General features: G+C 29.3%; 4 protein-coding genes and 1 long non-coding RNA gene across 5 annotated transcripts; 3 read left to right on the top strand and 2 right to left on the bottom strand.

The window, feature by feature from the left end:
- The first annotated feature begins 699 nt into the window (after nucleotides 1-699).
- LOC124945545 (40S ribosomal protein S10-3-like) lies at nucleotides 700-1,976 on the top strand. The gene is made up of 5 exons (XM_047485999.1): nucleotides 700-807; nucleotides 885-933; nucleotides 1,021-1,300; nucleotides 1,443-1,569; nucleotides 1,695-1,976. Exons 1-5 carry the CDS (start codon nucleotides 805-807, stop codon nucleotides 1,779-1,781), a joined length of 546 nt encoding a protein of 181 aa, XP_047341955.1. The 5' UTR covers nucleotides 700-804; the 3' UTR covers nucleotides 1,782-1,976.
- Nucleotides 1,977-2,842: 866 nt separating this feature from the next.
- LOC124946057 (pentatricopeptide repeat-containing protein At2g13600-like) lies at nucleotides 2,843-4,688 on the top strand. The gene has a single exon (XM_047486613.1). It carries the CDS (start codon nucleotides 2,885-2,887, stop codon nucleotides 4,595-4,597), a length of 1,713 nt encoding a protein of 570 aa, XP_047342569.1. The 5' UTR covers nucleotides 2,843-2,884; the 3' UTR covers nucleotides 4,598-4,688.
- A 4,900-nt stretch (nucleotides 4,689-9,588) lies between these two features.
- Nucleotides 9,589-11,056, top strand: LOC124946218 (WRKY transcription factor 22-like). Its single transcript, XM_047486787.1, has 3 exons — nucleotides 9,589-9,980; nucleotides 10,144-10,257; nucleotides 10,391-11,056. Exons 1-3 carry the CDS (start codon nucleotides 9,601-9,603, stop codon nucleotides 10,872-10,874), a joined length of 978 nt encoding a protein of 325 aa, XP_047342743.1. The 5' UTR covers nucleotides 9,589-9,600; the 3' UTR covers nucleotides 10,875-11,056.
- Nucleotides 11,057-13,352: 2,296 nt separating this feature from the next.
- Nucleotides 13,353-13,823, bottom strand: LOC124946219 (proteinase inhibitor-like). Its single transcript, XM_047486788.1, has 2 exons — nucleotides 13,683-13,823; nucleotides 13,353-13,581 (listed from the first exon to the last, which is right to left on the bottom strand). The coding sequence occupies exons 1-2, from the start codon at nucleotides 13,711-13,713 to the stop codon at nucleotides 13,388-13,390; spliced, it is 225 nt and encodes a 74-aa protein (XP_047342744.1). The 5' UTR covers nucleotides 13,714-13,823; the 3' UTR covers nucleotides 13,353-13,387.
- Nucleotides 13,824-15,003: 1,180 nt separating this feature from the next.
- LOC124946220 lies at nucleotides 15,004-15,544 on the bottom strand. The gene is made up of 2 exons (XR_007100011.1): nucleotides 15,476-15,544; nucleotides 15,004-15,362 (listed from the first exon to the last, which is right to left on the bottom strand). It is a non-coding gene; the product is annotated as an uncharacterized LOC124946220 (long non-coding RNA).
- Nucleotides 15,545-16,146: the final 602 nt, after the last annotated feature.

Here is a 16,146-nt window from a genome sequence, read left to right on the forward strand (position 1 = left end):
GATAAACCCACTTGGATACTTTTATGAAATAGATATTTTACCCTTTGTTTATAAAATACTTATGTTTAAGTTTGACAATATTTTTGGGTAATTAACGCTAACGTAGTAGTATGATGTGACGTAAAGTTCTCTGTTTCTATGCAATCTATGATCAAGTTTTGATTCGGAGAGAGTGAGACTGAGTCGTAACTCTTATGTACATGCGTTGGACAATTTCACAGTAGTCGAAGAAACACATTTTTTAGTATTTTTTAAATGTCAAGCACAAGATTTCTACTGTCTGATTTTGATTTTTAAGATTCTTATTGTTATAGTCCTAAGTTATAAATGAAAATAAATTTAAAACTCATATAAATAATAAATAATATTATATATTTTTATGAGTTTTCACTAAACAAAAAAAAAATGTTTTCATTAATTAGTTATGAGATACTATACAACATGTAAAAAATAAAAATAAAAATAATAATAATGTAGATTTAAAAATTAAAATAGAAAAAGTATATGGAAGAGTGGGCCGAATACAGAGCCCAATAGAAAAGTGTACAAAACTGACCACTATATTCGAGCCCAATAGAAAAGTGTACAAAACTGACCAATATATTTGAGCCCAATAAAAGAAAACCCCCAATAGAAAAGTGTACAAAACTGACCAATATATTTGAGCCCAATAAAAGAAAACCCAATTCTATTTAAGGGGAATGCTTCATAATCGTAGGGTTACGTTTACCCTGCGAATAAAATAGGTTGGAGAGCTTCTTCTGCCGCTCTCTTCTTCCACTCCATATCCAAGAAGCAGCAATCATGGTTCGTTCTTTCTCTTTCTCTCCTCCGTATATTCTTCTTCATTAGATCAATCTGACTCGTTTCATCGTCTTCTACAGATCATTCCAGAGAAGAACCGCAGAGAAATCTCCAAATACCTCTTTCAAGGTCAGATTCCCCCTTTTATTCCACATGTAAACATCACTAGATCTTATGCATTACCCAATTCCTAATTCGATTTGAATCATATCACAGAGGGTGTTTGTTATGCCAAGAAAGACTTCAACTTGGCCAAGCACCCCGATATCGATGTCCCAAATCTTCAGGTTATTAAGCTTATGCAGAGCTTCAAGTCTAAGGAATACGTTCGTGAGACTTTCGCATGGATGCATTACTATTGGTTCCTAACCAATGACGGTATCGAATTTCTCCGAACTTATCTTAACTTGCCTTCAGAAATTGTCCCTGCTACTTTGAAGAAGTCTGCTAGGCCACAGGGACGCCCAATGGGTGGCCCACCAGGCGATCGCCCCCGGTAAATGCCCTTTTTCTAACTGACCCTTGTTATTATTTTGATAAATGATTGTGTTTGTAGTGTAGTGTAGTTTAGGATGGATGTCTTAAGTTTATGGAAATCATGTGTTAGAATTTGTCTTGATGATTGGAATTATTTATAGTGGCCCTCCTAGATTTGAAGGAGAAAGACCTAGGTTCGGTGACAGAGAAGGTTACAGAGCTGGTCCTCCTCGTGAGTTTGGTGGTGAGAAAAGTGGAGCTCCGGCTGACTATCAACCCTTTTTCAGGGTAAGCATTGCTTTTGTTTAGTTTTATGATGGGAAATATTGAGAATTGACTGCATTTGTTGTGGATAATGTTCAATGGTATGACAAGATTGATTGAAATGTGGTGAGTTGTCTATATATGTACAGGGTCCTGGTGGACGTGGTGGTGGTGGATTTGGCCGTGGATCAGGTGGCTTTGGTGGTGCTGCACCAGCTGGTTCAGATCTTCCTTGAAGCAAGCAAATGTTTTTTTTTTCATGGATAATAGTCATGTGATTTGTTTTTTGTTTCTTTCAATAGAATTTTTGGTGTTATGAGATTATGTTTAATTGAACTACTTTTTATGTCTTTTCTTTCTTGTACCTCTAATTAATTGGAGCATGACCCTTTTACAATGCCATTCAAAATGATTTGCTATAATTTCATACATATTTTTATGTGCTTCAGAAATTATTTCAGTTCTCCTATGACTTCCTCATTCTTTTTACAAAATGGATACTTATAAAATGATTTTTTTGTGAAAAAATTATAAGTTCTTGTACAAGAATGGTAATCTAAAGTAAATATATTATTATTCATACTTATTGATCAAATGCCTTTGTGCTCATATAAGAATTCACTTAGGATCATAAACTTGTCTTTGTAAGAGATTTAAGTTTTACTGTTTATGGATATAGCAATGGTTACATTTTTAATTTAATGGGCTTTTTGATTAATTTAAACCATAACTTGAATTGGGGTTATTTGTATAACCTAGAATAAAAATAATATAATAATATAGTATTTAGATTATGAATTGAATAATGTGATAAATATTTTATTATTTTGGTTAATGAACAAAGTAAAGTAACGTGACAATTCATAATTTTCATAATTGTTTTGAGTGATTATTTTTATGTTTGAGTGATTTGAGTTATTTAAATAACTCACTGATCCTAAATTGTTTTCGCAAGAATATTGATTTGAGTAACGCAAGCATGGTGAGAGAGAATGCAAAATCCTAAAAATCTAAGGCTTCCTTCGCAAAGTTCGTCCACGATTACTTTCTACCCGGTTCAAGTACTTGTGCACTCACTTGATAACGTAATTCATTGTTTTCATCCATATAAAAATATTGTGTCAAAACAACTTTTACGCTAAAAACATATTTTTCAATTTGAACAGTTGAAAAGGCAATTGCAAGAATCTCATGGCTAACATAGTTATGCAGATTAATGCTGTTTATGTTGTTCAATCTTTGACATTTAAATAGTGGCTAATAAAATTTCAATTTTATTAGATCATAAACCCTAAAGTCTGGTTAAGTCTGATAAATAAAACTGAATTCGATTACATTGATGAAATCATCATTAGCCATGTCCTGGATATCTGATCCCACATCTTATTATGCACCCTTCCTTTCAAACACTATCAAAACACGAAATCTCCTTCATGGAAAGCTCCTCCATTCTCACTTCATTAAACTAGCTCTCTCTTTCAATGTCTTCCTCTCCAATCGTCTCATCGATATGTACTCCAAATGTAACTCCATTAACTGCGCAAACAGGGTTTTTCAGGATCTCCCACACAGAAATGTTCATTCTTGGAACACCATCATCTCAGCTTATTCTCGATTGGGTCATTTCGTTAAAGCACGCCAACTGCTCGATGAAATGCCTGAACCAGATCTCATCATCCATAACTCATTGCTTTCGAATCTAACCCGTCAAGGTCGATATAAAGAATGCATTGATGTTTTCATAAGAATGCGGAAACAGTTCGGTGTGGAATTCATGGACGAGGTAACATTGGTTAGTGTAATGGGTAATTGCGCTTGTTTGGGTTCCATTAAACTACTGCATCAGGTTCATAGTCTTGCAATTGTAATGGGTTTCAGATTTAATCTTATAAGTTATAATGCATTGATTGATGCTTATGGAAAATTAGGTCATCCTGATTGCTCTGTTTCACTGTTTAATCAAATGTCTGAGAAGGATGTTATATCATGGACATCATTGGTTGTTGCTTACACTCGCGCTTCTAGATTAGATGATGCATTTCGCATTTTCATTCAGATGCCGATTAAAAATACTGTTTCTTGGACTGCTTTGATTTCGGGTTTTGCTCAAAATGGCCATGGTGATCAAGCTTTGTCTTTATTTAGTCAAATGCAGGAACATCAAGAAGAAGAAGAAGAATGGGTTGTTCCAAATACTTTAACTTTTGTCACCGTTTTAAGTGTATGCGCCGATCAAGCATCAATCGAAAGAGGAAAAGAGATTCATGGGCACATAATTAGATCCAATCAATCGAATGTGTTTCTGTCTAATGCATTAATCGACATGTATTGTAAAACTGGAGACATTGAATCTGCAGAAAAGGTGTTCGATAGAATGATTGAAAGAGATATCGTATCATGGAATACTCTAGCTACTGGATTAGCTCAAAACGGCTATGGAAAGGAAGCGATTCGAATTATCGAGAGGATGATATTGGACAATACAAAACCTAATCACGTTACGTTTCTCGCGATTATTTCAGCTTGTTGTCATGCGGGTTTGTTGTCTGAAGGACTCGAAATTCTTCAATCGATGGAGAAAGATCATTGTGTTACCCCTAGAGCAGAACACTTTGCTTTGATTATTGATTTGCTTGGAAAGACAACAACGGGAAGAAACGGGCTGAAGGAAGCCATAGATTTGATTGAAAATTCTGGTATTGGATTGAACCATGTTGGACTATGGGGTGCGGTTTTAGGTGCTTGTCGAGTACATGGCGACTTAAGTCTTGCGGAAAAGGCTACTAAAAAATTGTTGGAGCTGGAGCCTGAAAACGTGGGAAGAGATGTTATGGTTTCGAATATTTACGCTGAGATTGGAAGGTGGGAAGATGTTGAACGAGTTAGGGAACGAATGAATGCAAATCATTTGAGAAAAGAATCGGGTTACAGTTCGGTTGAGGTGAATAACGTTAGGTTTAATTTCGTCGCCAACTTCAAGAGTCCGTGTGGTGGAAAGGAAGACGATGTATATGATCTACTCCGATGCCTCAAAGTTCATATGGTAGATTGATATTTGTGACAATAATTTATTGATTTTCAATTTTTAGGGTAAATAAATAATTTGTTGCAACTTGTAACACAAAATGAATTTAATTCAGTTGAGACAGTACTTAAAAGGTTCGTTCAAGAGTAACAAATTGTCCTGGACCCAAATGAAAGTTTATGTCAAGTAAAGATTTAATGAAGAGGATCTCTAGATATTTTGAGGATTAATCTTAACTTTTGAACAACCTATGACATACCGAACTAACTCGAATCCTCCTATATTAAATAAACAAAAAGAAAAGTTAGGTATTTACTTCTTTATATTAATGGCACATAGAGGAGGATCTATCTACAAACTAGGAGTTTAATTAATTGGGTTTTAGATTCTCAAAACTTAGAGTTTTCCACTTTCAAGGTAGATACTCGATTGTCCATTAATTCTTGAAAAAAGTGTTTCAGTGTAGACATAATTTATTATTATTATTTAAAAACTGAGTTTACTGTTTGAAAAAAATTGGTACAATTTGAATTTTCACTCAATTTATGACGTTTTTAATAAAAAATTATGTATTTGATTTATAGAAATTATCAACTAATGTTGAGTCAATTTGCCTATTTATGTTTGAAAATTTTGATTATGTTGAGACAATTGTTTGTTTATTTTACTCAACGAAAAAAGCCAACTAATTGAGTATTCCCATATGAGAACATAGTAATGGAGAATGTAATAGTTAAAATAGGATTCCTTTTGGTTAGAGTGCCCATATAAGCTATATATTTGACATGGTTTCCATAATGCTGAAACTATGGGGGAATACATATATCCTCGCTCGATGCATAAATAAAGAGACAATTAGTAGTGTCATTGAATTCCTTCTATATGGCTTATCAACATGGCAAGTTTTTCACTTTCGTTTAAGCCATGGCAACCATGCTCTTATTATAGAAGCAATTATGCAGAAAAATAAGATTTGTTGCAAAATAGTTTAATAGGAATCATGAATAGAAAGACACGAAATATTAACAAAACAATATTTTAGGCGCAATAGAATAGAAAAGAACAGTATAGTCAGAACTGGATCGAATTATTTTGTTTTCTTATTTTGGGACTTTTATTTTAGGAGAAGAGTTAAATTTGATAATTTTGTTGAAAGAAGATTTGTTTTTCATGGGTAAATATACCACCTTTAAACCATGAGGCTTTTCTTGGATGAAATTGTTCTAACAAAATTTATTATTTTATTTATATAATTTTTTTAATATAATTAACTTTTTTCTATGAATTAAATATTTCAAGTGATAAATATTCTCTAAAATCATTTTCTTTAAATTAGTTAGCTTTTACATATATAGCCTTTAGTTTTGATGTATAGATCGAGCTCAATAAACACACTCAAACTTATCTTTATACTTCTTACTTTCATGTAATTTATTTCAATGGTTGTACACCAATACATATAAAATAGTTTGTAAAAAAAGCACTGTAGAAAAAGCGCTGTAAAAATTAGTTAGATATTTATAAATTCAAATCGAGATAATATATTCTTCATCTTCTTGACCGGCACTTTAACTAACCCATATAAACGTCAATTCTCCAACGCATTTAAAGGATTAACCTCAACACACAATTAATATGTATAACAAAGTCACAACCGAAAGAGACATACACAATAATTACATAAAGTAAGAATAAAAAAAAGGACAGAAAAGACCTATTTAAATATACATATATTTGATAAGTTACTAAGACAAGATCTCGATACATCCCCTACACTCAAACACTTATGAGTGCGCAAGAGAGACCCACAAGAGACTAATAAATATTACTCACAAGAAAATAAAATCAAATGGACAAGAAATAAATTAGATTATGAATAGACATGCATTTCCTTAGCTAGTTAGTGAAACCAGATACATATCCGGCCTGTATTCATAACGAAGAGCTTTCGATCTAGGCACGCGGCTTATAGAGGGCTAAAAATTATTGGGAGACAGCTTATAAGTATAGCAATAGGGCCAAAACAAATCATGCTTGAGTACACTAGACATGGGACAATTTATAATATAGATCATATGGGTGGTCCTTCAAAAAATAATCTTTATAGCTTTTCATTGTATTTATATATATGTATATATATAATGTTTGTGTCAATATTTCTCTTTCCGGCGCCGTCTCTTTCTTGAAATAATTTTAATAATTTATGAATATGAAAAATGATTTTGAATTCAATGGTCGCATATTCCTGCAGCCCATAAAGTCACTCTTGCAATGAGAGCTCAATTTACTACAACTTGCATGTTTTGGCCTCTCTACTCTACTACTATTATAGTAGTGGTCAAAAGTATGGCCAAGAAAATAATGGGATCCATATTATTTATATTTATTTAATCATTCTCCTAAAGACAAGTTGCCATGCAATTACTTCAATTACTTGCCAACTAGATGGATATTTTTATTTTTTTATTTATTTTATTTATTTAATTTGAGAAAGCTGGTTCTGATTCTCCTTTAGAGTTTGATTAATGTGTTAGGCTCACATAACCCGTAAACACATTTGACCAGACACAGAACTTGTCGTATGACAAGTTCAGATTTACAATCTCAAAGAGGCTTAATATATCCCGCTCGCTCTTGGAATGAATAATTAGATTCATCCGTAAACTTATTTTAAAATATTAAAAATCTCTTATATATAAAGACTCGACTCCAGAATTTCAGAAGCGGAGATATTAGATGTGGAAGAGATAATTAGGTGCAACCAATGAACTTAATTTAGAATATTAAGAAATCTCATATATATATATATATATATATATATATTATACCCAAACATTTGGTTAGGATTAATATAATAATTTTTTAGTTAAAATAAAATATTGACTTACCATGTTATAGTAACATTTAAGTTGTGACAATTAGATAATTATTAGATTGTATGCTATGACAAAATAAAATTGAGATGATTTTTAATATTTAGTTGATTTGGTTTTTATGTAGTAAATAAATAATATATATTTTTATGCTAGCTAGCTACAATTAAGAGATGAGTTTAATTTAACTTTTAACTAAACTAGTTTTTTATTTGTATAAATAAAGTTGAATTGTACAATAATTCAACAATTAATTGTTATATTTTCTCACATTCAGTTGTCTTAATTGTTGGCATTGACTATAACAATTGACTAAACATTATTTAAATTTCATGATAGTGTTAATTATTTATTAATAATTTTTTAAAAAAAGTAATGTATATTAAAAATGAAAAAAATCGTTTACGCATAACGAAAAAGTATGAAATGCAAAAAAGAAAAGAAACGGTACTCAATAAGTTATTGAGTTTGTAAATTTTCGAGAATAACGATTAGCTTTCCGACAGATTCTACTTACTTTTCTGAACGAATTTCAGAAAACGTCATAATAATAATATTATGAATGATACGCATCGGACGACTGCGATTATTGAAAATTCGACGATTTATCTCCAACCAGATAATCCAAAAAAAAATAAAAATTGGGATAGTAACTTAAATATGTAGAATTGTCGTATCGGCCCAACAATTCAAAATTAATTTCAACTTATTCGAGTGTAATATAATTGAGAAGTTATATGACAAATAAATTTGTATAACTTCGTAGTCATATCATAAAAAATTCAAAATTTTCATTTAGACTGTCTTACCTAAAAGTAAAAATTACATGGGTAGAATGTCATGCTAAATTTCTACCTAATAAAAAAATAAAATAAATAAAGTGTTTTTGTAATAGATGAGTTGAATATAAAATATATTTTAATGTCGACTTTAAGATTAGAACACTACAAAAATATCTTTAAATATTATTATTTAAAAAATATCTATATTATTTTAAACTCATTTTTGTTATAATAAAACATATTGTAAAAGTATTATATTATATATTAATATTACTTTACGAAAAAAAAATACTACAATAATTTTTTTTTTGTTAATACAACTAATTATATTATGTAAGTATTTGTAACAAAATGATGAAGTTAATTTTACTCATTTCTTCATTATATAACAACCTTTTTTTTTAAATAAAGATCAGATATGGTAATAGTAAGAAGTCGGTTTAAACAGGCAAAGACCAAAGCAAATACTTTTATAAAATATCTAATTCATTAACCTATTTTTTCTTTTTTTAATAATGACAGCTTATTCGTCACAAACTTAAATACGGTGATTCAATTCATTTACTTAACATTCAAATATATTTAATTTTATTTATACACACTTTTTTTTTTATTTCCGTTTATAAGCCGTATTAAACTACCCATAGTTGATTGGTGCCTTCTTCATGCTTTTAGAAGAAAAAATGAACATGTCCATATATAATATATATTTTTTAATATTTGAATTATATTCATTGTAATCTTGTTGAATTCATCTATTTTTTATTCATGTCAATTAACTAAACACAAACAAATTTTTAGTGATATTACTATTACTCATGATCTCACTTAATTGTGTTATTTATTTTCTATTATAATTCTCTCATTTACAAAACTTAATAAAAAAATTCTTAAGAAAAAAAACAAAATTTTACAAATATTTAAATAAATTAATTATAACAAACATTTTTAATAAAAAAATATTTACACACCAACTTTCCCTTAATATATTGATTGTGTAGCAACAGACCAATAAAAAAGATGGAATTAAATAAGAAATGATTGATAGAGGCTTACATGTGCATGATGCAATTAAAAGTGTGAATATGAAAAAAGAGAATAAATAAATAAAAGAAGTTTCAGTCAAAAGCATATTAACGAGTGAGAAACGAAAGCGTGTACGAATAGTTTATGCTCGTTTAAAATAAAAAAATAAAAAAATAAAATTAAAATCAATGATATTGACTTTATTACAAAAAGTCATAATCTAATCCAATCCCAATGGAAATGCACTTCTGTCTTTACATGTGCAGCCTTTCTTCTTCTTCATTATATAAATAATTCATTCATTCATTTCTCTTTCACATATCCATCCATTCATCAATCTCTTAATTAAATGACTGATTTCGCCGGCGCCGGAGATTGGGATTTACGGGCGGTTGTCCGGGGCTGCAATTTCTCCATGGACGACCACCCACATACATGTTTCTCTCCATTGATTACCGACAACAACAACGATGATGATCTGATTTTTGGAAATTTCGTTTTTCCAGAATATTTATTTGATAGTAATACTACTGCAAGTAATAATTCAGATCTCGATCTTGAAGATCTATACAAACCCTTTTATCCGACAAGCTCCAATCACTGTACTTTCTCTCCTCAATCTACTTCATCGGAGAAGTTGCTTTCCGATGATTCCCTTGTCGGTACGGCTGTTGCTGCTGATGCTGATTGTTCTAAAGCTGTCGGATCATCAAGTAAATATAGAAAAAGGTAAATTAATTTAATTAATTTGTCTTTTTAATAGTAGTATGATCTAGTGAAAATAATTGACTTAATAATAGTTATCTTTAATTTTAAAAAAAAAAAATTGAGTGTTTAAATATATAAATAATTTGTAATTTATATTGATTGTTTGAATCGATAATATATATAGAAAAAATCAGCATAAGAGAGTTGTGATGGAAGTAACAGCCGAAGGTCTATCTTCAGACATGTGGGCTTGGCGTAAATATGGTCAAAAACCCATTAAAGGATCTCCATATCCAAGGTATATATATATAAGAGTTCAACTTAAATTAATAAATTATTAACAAAAACTAACTAATAAATCGAGTTTATTAAATTATTTTTATTATATTTTACATTATTTATTGTTTTTTTTTTTTATTGGGGGCATGCAGGAGTTACTATAGATGCAGCAGTTCAAGAGGATGTCCAGCAAGGAAACAAGTTGAACGTAGCCATTCGGATCCGACGACTTTCATTATCACCTACACAGCCGAACACAACCATTCCAAGCCCACTCGTAGGAATTCACTCGCTGGCACCACCCGCCAACGTTTTTCTAATAGTCCTGTCTCGATTGGTACCAATAAACCGACACTCATGGAGGATGTTGAGGATAAGAAAAAGATGAAGAATAAGAAGAATGTGGACAGAATTAGATCAGTGTTGTTGAAGAAAAATGAAATGGAGACAGGATTATTAGAAGATAGATTCATAAATGAAGCAGCCGAGGAAAATGTTATAAGTCATGATCATCATATGATGATAATGAACGATGACTTTTTCGTGGACTTTGAGGAACAATTAAACGATATCGGATTTAATCAAACACATTCGGCCACCACTACCACTACCACCAGCGGCAGCAGCTTTTGGTGACTTTCATTTGTTTGTTTTTTTCTTCTTCAAGAATTATTGGAATATTAATTAATGTGATCACATGAGACAAGAATAACATGGATAGAGAATATTGGGTGTAAGAGAAAAATCCAGAAATGGAAGTCTTAGGTATAATTAATACACTTTTCTTGATCATACGTCTCTTTTTCAATCAAAATATATGATGCATTGGTTATTGTTGGTTGAAATAATCATTAAAATATTTCTCAATCAATTGTGCATGGCCTGCCTTATTTTTATTACAATCATGAAACTAATTATTACTAGTGCAAGCAAGATATAACAATTACCGGTTCGTTCGATTATAATTTAGAATATCTAAAGTTAAAGTTAAAATTATAGACGTTAATAAAAATATATTTGAACATTTGAACACTCTTTTTTAGAATTGAACAGTTAAGATTTTGAGAACCTTAACCTTGTAGAATAACTTAATTAATAGTTTCACATTTTAATGTATCTTGGAGTCATTGAGATTGAAAACTTTTTGGTGATGTTATTTTCTATTTTGAAGCAAATCTGTTTTTGGACATTAATGATGTTTCTTGTGTATAAATTTATGTCAATTAATGATCCAACTTGGTTTTTCTACTAGATATATGATCCAATTATAAATGATCCAGTTTTTTTTTTCTTTATAATTTCACTTTGTAGAATTTGAGAAAACTCATCCCAACTTGATAAATAACTATAATTTAATATAATAAATAAATAAAAAATAGTAAAACGGTGGATGAATTGTCATTTTGCAGGTTGTTTTTATTCAATATATTAATTAGTTCTTTGGTAGTCAAAACAAACAAGAATTACAAATAAATTAAATCTGTCATGTGCATGTCAGTCGGTGTCACGTTATCTCAATGTTAAATTGTTTTTTTCTGTATTTAATTAGTATTCTTGAAAAAAAAAATATGGTGACAAAAAAATATCGCATAGCGTAGAAAATAATATTGCATCTAAGATAACAAAATCCCATTTAAAAAAATGAGTGAAATATAGTAAAAAATTGTATTGAACTGGCCGGGTTTATTGTAGAACCCTAGAAGCCTTAGATTAGTGACTTTCTTTAATAATTATTTTTCTTTATTGAAAATAAAATTAGATATTTATAAATCTATACTGTATTAATTGTCACAATATATATAACATCCCCTAATGTTGAAAATGGTTATATAATTTGTTTGAAATTAAAATATAAATGTATACATAATATATATATATATATATATATATATATATATATATATATATATATACAATGAAACCAAATAAGTAACAAACAAAAATGATTGATTTGAGACAACATAGTTTGGACTTTGGACAATATAGATTGAAAGTCTAAAGTAAAATAAAACTATTCTTATGCACATAATAAGAAAAAGAGAAAGAAAGGGTGATATTAAGAGTTTCGACGATATGATTAAAAACTCTCTTGTAATACATCATTAACTTAACTGTTAAAGACTTTATATTTGCATAGACGAATTCAAAACTTAAGTTTGGATTTTAGTATGAACAAATGTAAATTTTTGTAATTACTAGATAAATAAATATTCAATTAAATTTTAAAAATTAAGAAAATAAGGAACCCCTAACATAGTTTTTGCAACATCTGCTATTCCTGTTGTTTTCCTTAATTTTAGGTCATTTCTCCCAATTAGTGTAAAATTGGGTCGACTGGGTGATTAACGGGTCAGTGGCAGTGTGGCAGGCAGGGCGGCCCAAAATTTGGGCCCTATGATGTCAAATTGTTTGGGCCCTATAATGTCAAGTGTAGTGTCCTGATCAAGCAAGGAATTGTTTGAAAATTGTTACAAAATCTTGAAAATTATGTATACCACAAACTAAAATGGTAGAATAATTTGAAAAGGAGTCTTATTTTTTCAATTATTTTTTGTAGAATAACATAAGAAATTTTCATTCAACACTCATAATTGTAGGATCTACAAACTTATGTTTAAAATCTTTGATAGGTGTCAAAAGAGTGTCTATATATTAAGAGGACTTACAAACTTGTCTCTCTAGAGTTAAAATATACTTCACTTGAATACAAATTAAAAAATAATAATGAAAGATTGAAAACACATACAAGAAATATTCCATATATATATATATATATATATATATAGATAGAGAGAATCTTAGATGGATTTTGGTTATGAACTTAATTTAATTAGATACCATCCAGCCCTCTTTGAAATATATTACTTATATCTTATTAAAATAATCATAAATATATATATATATATATATATATATATATATATATATATATATATATATATATATATATATATATATATATATATATATATATATATATATATATATATAGATAAATCTATTTAATCGATGATAATAATAATAATAAGAGGAGGATTAGATCAAAGACATGGATGTGGTCTGTCTTTATTTTATTATAATCATCGATCATGCATGTACATTATTATTGATGATAACATTTATTATTGATAGAAGGATACATAAGAAGATCAAGTGATTCTAGGAACTTCGACAACTCTGTGGTGATCATCGACAAAAACCCAGACGCGATCGCACCTGAAATCCTTAGTGGTGCCCGAGCCCTGGGGCAAGATTATAGTTTTGACCTTTGGATTCTCCTTCTCTATAGTTGCTGCTGCTGCATCTGCATGTTTTCCAACAAGTTCTGGCCAAACATTCTTACCTACAACCAAAAACAATTAATTAATATATATGTTTTGAAATATAATATATATGTATCAACAACAATTAATTATTAACTAGCTAGCTTAGCTAGTTAGTTACCTGGGCAGTTTCGTGACATGGTTGTCGACATATCTAGCTAGCTCTTTGTTAATTTGTTTGATCTCTTATAAGAGTTTAATAATTAAGTGGATTAATGAATTGATCATGTAGGAATATGCAAGTATAAATAGGAGGCAGGGTTGGTCCATGTAGTCGGTCGGTCCAATGATGAGGCGCCAAACACATAAACACTTGGCCTCAACATATATGCATGATTCTCTACAATTAAGATAAGGGAGATCGATATACTCAAACGATAAGGAACCAGCAAAACTGTGGATGAATTGTCTTTTTGCAGTAATTTGTTTTTATATATTCTCTAGTAGTCAAAGCAAAGAAGAATTCTAGCTAAATGAAATCTGTGTGCATGTGACTACGTGTTTTACCTTATCTCAATGTTAAAAATCTTTTTGTATATAATATTTTTTGAAAAAGATATCATTTTCTTAAGTAATCACTAAAATGTTACATGTATGATAAATAAATAAACAAGATAGACTTGGTAAAGAGATAATATACAAGATATAAGCTTGGTCCAACAAATGTCTATGTATCCTATGGATTTTTCATTGAATAATTATTTAAATAATTTGTATTATATTGTCTTTATTTATAAAAGTACATGAAGACATAAATATTAAACTATTACTTCAAGAGTCGGCCTAAAAGAATAAAATGTCACGAGTTCGATTCTATCTGAAAACGTTTTGAGTTTTAAGCGATACATGACCGTAAAGTGTCAGGATAGTTCTCCTTTAATTAAAAAAATAAAATTATTACTCCTAAACCCATAAAAAACTAAAAAAAATTGTTAAAATTTAAATTATAATAAAATTTAGCAAAAAATCAAACAAAAGAAAAAAAAGATATCATAGTATAGAAAGAATTGGATTAGTAGATGGAGTTAAAAGAATATTAATATACATATTTATATTTAAATGGTTTGAACCTTGGAAGCATTTGATTAGTAACTTTCTTTAATTATTTGACAGATAAATGATAGAGAGCGAAAAATCAACCTCTTATATTACTAAATAATGTGTTAAAAAACAAAATTTAATTTAGGTCATCCAATATACAACCCGACTAAAAATAGTACAATTCATGTTGAAATTGTTTCTTAATATGTATATATTGAATTGATTTCTTAATTTGTCTCATTTCTTTGGATTAATTAGATAATTTTTATATTTACTAAATAACTTAATATTGTTTTTGACCTAACAAACATTTTATTTTTATTTTTTTGGGATATATCACATTCTTATATTTATTTTCTCATTTTTTTTCACAATTATATATATATATATATGTCCGGTATTAATAATAAGAAGATGATCAGACCAAAGACTTGGCCTGACTTTATTTGATTATATAATAATAATGAGCTAATTAAAGCTCATTTGAACTTACAAACATGAACAACATTATTGATATGTAAATTAAGACATAACTTACAACATGAATTATTGATATATAAATATAATTAAGTGATTCTGGGCACTTCAACAACTATGTTGGATTCATTGACAAATACCCAGACTCGGTCGCACCTGAAATCCTTTGTGGTCTCCGAGCCCTCGAGCAAGACGATAGTGTTAACCAAAGGATTCTCCCTCTCTATTATTGCTGCTGCTACATCTCCATTTTCTCCAACTAATTCTGGCCAAACACTCTTACCTACATTTATTATTTAAAGTAATTATTCAATCAATATAAATATCTTGATTATGGATTCGAATCTTCACCTTCTTCTCGAAATATAGTACAAGAAATTAAATGAAAAATGTTACCTTGGCAATCGTTAGACATGGCTTAATTTCTTTCTTAATTAATTAATTAGTAGTGTTGATTGAGTTTGGTTGCCCTGGAATAGCTGTAGCCTGTAAGTATAAATAGGTCAGGTTAATTAGAGAGTCATTTACAAAAGGATAACTATGAGCACACAAAAAATGACTAAATTAAAATTTCATTCATACCTATACAATAATACCCTCATGGTCTTGGGAGGCTATCATATGCATACTCGGTCTAATAAGGCGTCAAATAATTTAAATTAATAATACTAATCCAAAATTTTGAGTTGGAATGAGTTTGAAATTTTTTAAATTGAATTAAAAAAATGATAATTAAACAATTGGATAAATATAGGTTTGCCATATTTTAAAAGATAAAAATAAATTAAAAATTTTAAGAAATTAGAGATTATGTCACATTCTTATTCTTATCGTAAAATATTTCTTTTTCTTTTCTTTTAAATTTAGACTTTAAAATTAGTATAAAAATATATAATATTTTAGAAAAATTCCTATAGCTAGTATAGTACATCCCAGTTAAATGTAAAAAAAAACCTCAATAAAATAATTTAAGTGTTATGAATTTGATATAAGGGATAAAGATCTTGAATTTCAATAAAGTCAAGCTAAAATGTTAAAAAAAAAAAAATGAAAGGGCAGGAAAGTCA

The sequence above is a fragment of the Impatiens glandulifera genome, chromosome 7, assembly GCF_907164915.1.
Source record: "Impatiens glandulifera chromosome 7, dImpGla2.1, whole genome shotgun sequence".
NCBI lineage: Eukaryota > Viridiplantae > Streptophyta > Magnoliopsida > Ericales > Balsaminaceae > Impatiens > Impatiens glandulifera.